General features: G+C 42.5%; 1 protein-coding gene across 1 annotated transcript; it reads left to right on the top strand.

Moving 5' to 3' along the window:
* The first annotated feature begins 276 nt into the window (after nt 1-276).
* Nucleotides 277-7,401, top strand: LOC139664188 (annexin A13-like). The gene is made up of 11 exons (XM_071542933.1): nt 277-411; nt 1,388-1,463; nt 1,839-1,933; nt 2,105-2,275; nt 3,000-3,033; nt 3,383-3,462; nt 4,126-4,194; nt 4,907-5,008; nt 5,186-5,261; nt 5,405-5,517; nt 5,956-7,401. The coding sequence occupies exons 1-11, from the start codon at nt 397-399 to the stop codon at nt 6,073-6,075; spliced, it is 951 nt and encodes a 316-aa protein (XP_071399034.1). The 5' UTR covers nt 277-396; the 3' UTR covers nt 6,076-7,401.
* The last annotated feature ends 1,501 nt before the right edge of the window (nt 7,402-8,902 follow it).

The raw sequence follows: 8,902 nt of genomic DNA, 5'->3' as shown, positions 1-8,902 counted from the left end.
TTTGCTTGCGTTTACGTGCGTGTGTGTGCGCGTGCGTGTGTGTGCTTTAACAGTAAATTCGGTTTGAGAGATTGACCAGAACACACCCTATGTTGCACTGTAATGGGACACTCTAGAGCTGTGCAAACAGTTGATGACTGCCTGAGCAAATAACTGTGGTACTTTCATCTGTTTGACTTTGGCATGTGATGACCCCCTCACCCCTCCCAGCCCAACCTCCCATCTCTGTTGTTAAATTAATAAGCGGTGGTGACGTCAGCTCTGCACCACCGGACAGGGCTGCGTCCCTGCAGGAACAGCCACGCATCACACTAACTGCACAGCACAGCTCAGCACGGGACAGCACAGCACGACACACAGCTTTCACTTGACCTGGAAATTCCAGTCTGGAATATCATGGGCAACGTGCAGGTAAGAAAGATTACTTTTCTCCAGCTTGTGTAGCAAAAAGAACGATTAACACTAACGAAAAATCACTAGAACATCTCTGTAATATTCCTAGATGGACAGTGTGTCTGTGGTATTCAAGGGTGAGTCAGGGGAGAAATATAAAACATCATCGAGAAGGATATAAGTCACTTTGAGTCAACACTGAGTACCACAGACACACTGTAAGCCCCAGCAGGAATTTTATAGGAATGTTCTTGTGATTTTTCGTCGGGGGATAATAAAAAAAAACAAGACTTATAGGCCTAGTTGTGTTGTTTTGTTGACGTGAAAACGGCAAACTCTGCCTCTAGTCAGAACGTGCGCAGTTTACTTCACCGAGGGGAGTTCGCAGTGCCAGGGCCGAGGAGGCAGCGGCGGCGATGTGGAATTTGTCCTCTGTGTCGCTGATCAATAAGGCCGCATTGTGTTAGATGGAGGGGTGGGCGAGGAGAGGAGGCTGCATGCCGTGCAGCTCCTGTCCCATGACTCAGCGGGCACAGGCTGCACCCTTTTCCTGGAGGAACAAACGGGCTGGATGCACTGCCAGACCAGAATTGACTCATTCGCTTGCAACGCATAATCCTGCTCAGTTCTGTACAGCAGTGGTAAATAAAAGGGTGGGCCTATGACAATCAATCATAAGGCCAAACAACCACCAATATAACAAAACTCTATTACATTTTCAGAAATTATACTTTTTTTATTTCTTTATTCTCTTACAATGTACATCAGTTTGATACTATACTACTTACTAAGATGCAAACTATGAATTTACATTAGAAGCCTATAAAGGTGGTAAACTCTATTTTGCAATATAAAAAAGATGGGTAATCAGAGTTTAGGTGGGTTTACCTTCTACACCTAGCAGTTGTAAACATTGTTTGCTTGATTTGATTTATTGTATTATTTAATGCATTTTCAATTAAATGTTAAGGTCCTGTCACTGTTTCTTCCCTAGCCCACCATTGTCCCATATGAGGACTTTGATGTTACAGCCGACATCAAGGACATTAGGAAAGCTTGTAAAGGTTTAGGTAAGTTGTTTTTTCATTCCCTCATCAATAAATGGATGTTTGTTTTCCTACATTCATTCCTACAAAGATTAAGAAGCCTCAGTATCTGCAAGAACTAGAAAATATGATCATTGGTCAAGCTATTGATTTCTCTGCTCTCATGTGATCAAGGCATCCTGTTTGTTCACATGAAAAGAGTGAATGTTGACTGCTGTGATGCAATCACCCATTAGAAGAACTCATGAATTTAAAAAACAGTCAACCTCCATATCTCCCCTCAATCACAAGAAGTAGAATCCCCAAATCCAAATATATATATTGTATCCAAATTAAATTAGTCTTAATGGTTTGAGTACTTTTATTTTATATATATGATTTGTGTATTATATTCCCCAGGCACGGATGAGGAGGCTATTATTGAAATCCTGGCCAACCGTTGTTCAGCTCAGCGTGTGGAGATCAAACAGGCCTACTTTGAAAAATATGATGATGTAAGTACCTTCCTACCTACCATTCCTACCTCCGTCCCTCTCTCCCTCTCTCTCCTTCCTTCTCTGCCTCTATTTACCTCTCTGGATATATCTATCATCTTGTTTTTCCTCCACGGTTCCCACCCACTGTCTCACATGACCATCTCTGTCACCGCCCGTGTGTCCGGTCAGGAGCTGGAGGAGGTCCTGAGGAAGGAGCTGACAGGCAGCTTTGAGAATGCCGTCGTGGCCATGTTGGACCCTCCCCGTGTTTACTTCGCCAAGGAGCTGAGGAAGGCCATGAAGGGGGCGGGCACAGATGAAGCCGTCCTGGTGGAGATCCTGTGCACGGCTACCAATCAGGTCGGTCAATAGGTGATGGATAACCAATGGAAGTAATTGATGTGAATCCTATAGCCATTAAGGTTAACCCTCAAGAGACAGCCAGACAGTTTTGGGTGATCGAGTGAGGTCTAGCGCTGCCTTCAAGTGCTGTTGGAAAAATTGTGATTGCGAGTTGAGTGCACATGAACGACCCAATAAAGTGGTAAATACAACTGGGAAATCAGAATTCAGACAGTAAGTCAGATAGTAACAATGATGTAATTCATTACTATATGTTATAGTTTGGCATCTTATGTAAATAATTAGTATTGTGTGTTTTTATTTTCACTCCTTGTTTAAGTTTTAGTTTTGTTTTGTTTTTAATAAATTAAGAAATCAATTACAGTCTTGACATGGATTTTCTCCTCTTCATACTGCCACCGTAGCACAAAGTAGCTCTGTGCCACCTGATTCCTAAAGTAAAACATGAGCCAACAAAAGCTGCCTTTGGTATGGGGTCCATTCATTTCCGACCAAAAGCACTTGAATGCATGACAGGTCGTGTTTATGACTTTCAATCTGGGATGCATGAGCTTACTAGGAGCACTTGAAGGCAGCATAAAAGCAGCATTTTCACCTATTGTGTGATGGCCTCTCTTTTTGCATACAATCTGTGTTTGTAACCCTGTTTCTGTGTTGTCAGATTCTGTGACTGTATAAAGTTAATGGCTGACTGAATGTCCTCTTTAACCTCTCCCAACAGGACATCTTGAGCTACAAGGAAGCATATGCCCAGGGTAAGTATTCTTATCCAGTGATTCAGAGGCACATAGGCTGCCTTAGCTACCAATTTGATGTTCCGCCCATATTGGAAAGTGTGGTCAAAACATGGAACAGCAGAATCAAGATTTATATTTCTTGGGTGGGTCACTTTTGGGGATGAATCATTGTAAAGTCAGTCATCTTCTCCTCTCTTGCCTTGCTGGTCAAGTTACAACTACAGTTATTCTTCTCAGAGTCAAAGTTTAACTCACTGTGAAACTTTTCTTTCTAGCAGTGGATTGAAAGGATTTGAGCACAAATGTTGTGTAAAGATGGTAAGACTTTGACAGTACCAAAGCTCTTACTCTTATTCTTACTTTATAGTGAATGACCGTGACCTGGAGGCCGACATTGAGGATGACACCAGTGGAGATGTGAGGAACCTGTTGATCTCGCTGCTGCAGGTAAGCACTGGCTTTATTTTATCTTTGTTTAGCCAGGACAGTGACTCCTAGCAGACATATGGGGGAGCAGTTACAGGGGAAGGAGGGTTACACACTTAACAAATATCCAGCATTACCACAGTCTCTATATTTGAAAGTGGAAAAGTTGAAAGTGGATATAAGCCATTAAGTGAAGGGGTTTAGGACCGCATCTTGTCTTCCTTTGATAGAGGCTCTGAAAGGTGTTTTATCTGCACTACACTTGTGAATCACCCTGGGACACTCGTCACACATCACATCATTGTTTGCCGTGCTTTGGCCTCGGTGCCGTCCCTGGCTCTCTCTCAGCGCTCTCACCCTTGCCCACTTCCCCTCTCCTTTCCTTCTCCTGGAATCAAAGACAAACAACAGTGTAGCCCTTGTGACTCATATCCTACTGCAATCCGCACCCCAAAGAACTGCAACTCCAATTGCCCCAAAATGTTTCAAATGTGTACCAGATGATCGTTATCCCGTTAAATGCAGGAGATTATTTTCGTAATCCATCTCTTTGACTTTCTTCCACTCGCTAAATCTCTTCCCCTCCCTCTTCCCTCGCTCCCTCCCCTATCCATCGCTTTATACCTCTGTTCCCCTTTTCCTCTCCCCCATATCTCTCTCCTGTATCCCTCTGTTTTCCTCCAGGCAAGCAGGGACGAGGGCTACGAGGTGGATGAGGGTCTAGCAGAACAGGATGCCACGTCTCTGTTTGAGGTGAGCTCTCCTGGATAAAGTCTGCCCCGTGTAATTCCCTTAAATCACAGCCCCCTATTCCTAGAGTACCTTAGGATTTAAGTGCTGATCTGAGAGCAGTTTGCCTTTTAAATCACAGTCAAGTCTGTGTGGTCATGCGGCCTCACCAGTGATCCTAGATCTAGTTTTGTACATGCCAGCCCAAACCAAACAAGTACAGCTTCTTTGCAATCCCACGGTGTATTGTGTGTTATACTGTTAGGCTATATTTCTTTCTGAATATGAGAATAGGACTGTGGGACTTGTGTGAAAGTTTGCAGCTAAAGTGTGAAAATTCATACTTAAAGTTACATTTTCACAATAATACAAATATAAATGTGTCCAGAGATAGTCAAGTGGTAAAAGGCTGCTAAATACAAGTTGAATTAATTTTATTGGTTAGATAATGCTCAAGAAAGAACAGACATGACTTGGAGAAAAGGATTTTTTGCCACTCTGTGATGAAGTTTGATAGCACACAGGAAGAGTGAAATGTCTAACTAACTAATCCCTGACTGACTGACTCAGCAAATGAGCCTGATTGTACCAAAAGATCATAGGCTCAACTGCTCAATACAGAGGATTTTAATTGGATGAGAGACTGAATGGAGGCTAACTCTGCTTGCACCAGGCCGGAGAGAGGATGTACACACAAATGATCGCATACTATTTCTTTTTTGTATGTACCTACCAGGCAGGAGAAGGCAGGTTTGGCACAGACGAGTCGACCTTCAGCTACATCCTGACGCACAGGAACTACCTGCAGCTCCAGGCCACCTTTAAGATCTATGAGTCGGTATGTAGTGGCAGTTTTCAATTGTTTCCAGTATTAGTATAGTAAAACCTGCCACTCTTCCAGTGGGTGAGGATAGTACGTTTTTGTAGTTTCAGGTGATTCCCTGCTGTTTGAAGGGACTATTTTCTCATCTCTGTGGATGTTATCAGTTCTTGGGTGTAAATTGTTGTTCTACAGCTTTCAGGAACAGACATCTTGGACGCCATTGACCACGAGGCCACAGGAACCCTAAAGGAGTGCTACATCACTCTGGGTAGGTTGGGAAAGGATAGTTTACATTGTCCAAGTCACTACCGATGAATTATCAAATGAGTTATCAATTCCTTTTATAACGCATGCTCCTTTGTGTGTGTGTGTGTGTGTGTGTGTGTGTGTGTGTGTGTGTGTCTTCCATAGTGAGGTGTGCTAAGAACCCCCAGCTGTATTTTGCCCGACGACTCAATGCCGCCATGAAGGGAGCGGGCACTGATGAGGACACACTCATTCGCATCATCGTAGGACGCTCTGAGGCAAGTTGTGTGTGTGTGTGTGTGTGTGTGTGTGTGACTGCACATTCTAGCATATAAGCATAGTGGGTAACGACATAATAGTCTAGATGTTTGGTCGCACCTCTAACAAAAAGCTGAACACTTCTTGGATATTTTATACTGATATTTACTGATTAATATCTCAGTCATTCAGTTGTGATATGATTGATCCTTTCTATCTGCATGATTAGTGTATTATTTATCTTTTTCAAGTATGCAAACATCCTACACTTTGAGACGTCATTGATCATATTGATGCTTTTGAGTGAAAACCTTGAGGAATTAATCCCTTAATCACTGTTTTGGGGTTTTGGATCTTGAAATTTGCTCGATTGTACCTACTCTGGTTCCATGTAAACCTCCAGTTCAAAGAAAAAAAACATAAAGCAAACAACACCGCTTCATGTTGTTGACCGGCAGATTGACCTGGACACGGTGAAGGACATGTACCTGGAGAAGTACGACGTTCCCCTCAGAGAAGCTCTGGACTCCGAGTGCGGCGGAGACTTCAAACGCCTCCTGCTGCAGATCCTCCACTAAACCCCCTCTCACCCCCCCGCTCCCACCGGCCTTATCTAACCATACCTCCAGCCCCTCCTCCTCTCTTTCTCTCCTCTTCACTCTATCAGTTTCACTCCCCAGATTCACTCGTTCACTTTGTCTGTCCAGGTATCGTCTCCCTACTCATATCTCTTTTCCTCTCTTTCCCTTTCAGTGACAAACAGTCAAAACTCTTTGCAGCACGGACCAAAAACAAACTCACATCATTGTACAGTGTCTGACACATGGTGAACTTACATTAATAGTCTTTACATATACAGTTTTGCCAAGTAAAGATAACCTCTGTCATATTATACCCAGTGGAAATTTCATAAATGTTGTACTCAAACACCTCTATCTCATATTTGTTGTTCCCAAAACAATATTATGGAAGAAGCATCATACTAACATACAGTTATCCAAATAGTGTTCAAGTTGTTATAGCACTTCATTCACCATCAGCAGCTTTACAATCTTTTTGTCTGTAGTCCGCTACTTGAAGCTCATCCCAAAGGCTGCTGCTGCTCCCAATTCATGCAGCCTCTTATTTTTGCCACTTCATCCATCCATCCATCTCTCTCTCGCTCATCTTCCTCTCTGTGCGTATCCGCGTTGCGCGCTGAGATTAGACGGCGTGAGCGTCACTCCTATCCGCCACAGAGATGCCTTGTGTGAGATAATAGCGATGCAATTTCCTTTCTTCTGCTGCGACACTCAACACTCAAGTGCCGAATAATCACGTTGGAGCTCAGATATCTGAATAACACAAGATCAGAAATAATACATGACAGCGTTATTACCCACTGTCAAAGGCCAAAACTCTTAAATATACATTATGGGCTTTTGTAGTCGTATCCCTGACTGTTGTTTTGGGGTTTTTTAACTCAGACCGGTGACTGACTGTTCCTTGAAAGTCACGTTTTTAATCACAGCCTGCCTTTTTCTCACATTTACACACTTTGTTGGACAACTGCCTTTTTTCTATAGATATCCAATAGACATTTACTACAGTGTTAAGGTCCTACTGTATGAGCTCATTGTGTATTTAAGGCTATTAGAGGAAAATACTAATACATGATGCTTATTAACCCCCAAAGTACAATCACAGATAATGGCCATACTGTATGTATTTATTAAAACAAATTGTATCTTACCTTAACTATATTTATATTAAACCAATTAATATAAACTACTATAATATACTGTTGTACTGTCACATAGCAGGTTGATACACTAACATATGAATGAAGTCATTGTTAACCCACTGTAGTGACACGCAAAAGATATGTGGCATATATGATGATAATAAATCATATCTCCATTATAACCCAAAGGTCATGTTGTGTTCTCTTTATGTCCTGTAGATGGCAGTATTGTATCACTAAATTCACTGGGACTCGCTGGAAATATAGAAAACAATGATTTCAATTTAATTGCAGCGACCAATTTGTTCAAGGATTCTTTTACACTATGTTCAGTATCAGTTTCCATGACATTTGATGAAATCATATCTAAATCAATGATATTCATCTACTATGTGCTTTAATGTACTGCATGAAACAATGTGATGCCTATTGCTCAGATCTCGAACAGTAAGATTTATTGGTTAATTACATTGGTGACTACTTTATTATGTCTGTGCTGGTGGCCTATGACCCGAAACCATACAATGGATGTCTATCACTGGTTGTAAAACATGCACCGTAACACATTTAGACTCACAATAGACCACAGAAACTGTAGGAAGCCTCTGGGTGATGCAGCCAGGGAGTTAATAGTGTAGAGGAGAAGAAAAGCTCAAAACAAGTCAGAACTGCTTCCAGATGCACCGACACAGGAGCAGTAGATTTTTCTCCGTCTTTCCCACTGTTAGTTGCCTTTCTCATTCCATTTTCAGTCTTTCTCTCCCACTCCATGTATACAAGTATCTCTGCCTTTGTTCTTTGGTCTGCTGCCCTGATAGTATGGTTGTTTCAATATTAAGGGAAAAGTTTCAATGAATACCTGCACTCTGCATTCTTTCTACCTGTATGTTCAGTCTCTGTACGCCATATGGAGCCCAGTTCACCATCCAGCCTCATGCTGGACTTGGCAGGCCCGTCTCTCTATCTCTCTCTCTGGCTCCTGGTGAGAGGTCTGCATGTAGCACACACGCCGGTTACATAGAAGACAAAGGGTGAGGGGATGGGGGGGGAGCAGTGCAGACAGACACAAGTATGATGTGCTGTATGTGAGACTCTCTGCATCTTTCATATTTGCTTGAATCTGAAATTGGCATTGAAGGCAAACAGTCCTATTGCAGCATTTCTCTGTCTAATTCTATAATCCAAAATGTTCACTATGCGATGCATGACAGAAGTGATAGACTTTATTGAGTTTGCCCTTTTTTAATTGGAGGATTAAATTATCATTCTTCCATTCAAATAGATCACATTGGACGTCATGATTTCATTTAATTGCATTGAATCTCTCTCTCCTCACCCCTCTCTCTTTTTTCACACACATGCATACAAACAAACATATGCGCAGCCCTAAGACACACCCATACCTACATAAACACACATACACACACAGTGCCCTTCCCCCCATCTGTGCTCTATTACCCAGAGTGCTAATGGCCATCTCGGCATGCCAGACGGAGGAGTTCAGTTCTGTGTATTGGGGTCTCTGACCTGTTCCTTTAACGTTTATCATCCCCAGACCGCCATAACTCGCCCAGTCAGTCATCCATCAGTCTGAGAGTGGTTTCAATTTGTCCCATGATATGCTTTGTTTCTGCTCGGCTATTTGGCTTGGATCTGCTTATCATCTTTGGTCTCCTGTCTGG

This window comes from Centroberyx affinis, unplaced genomic scaffold (genome assembly GCF_046629955.1).
Source record: "Centroberyx affinis isolate AG114_WGS23_722 - 3 ecotype Tasmania unplaced genomic scaffold, CSIRO-AGI_Caff_v1 ptg004204l_1, whole genome shotgun sequence".
In the NCBI taxonomy this organism is placed as follows: Eukaryota; Metazoa; Chordata; class Actinopteri; order Beryciformes; family Berycidae; genus Centroberyx; species Centroberyx affinis.
This window is presented reverse-complemented; position numbering and strand designations above follow the sequence as displayed.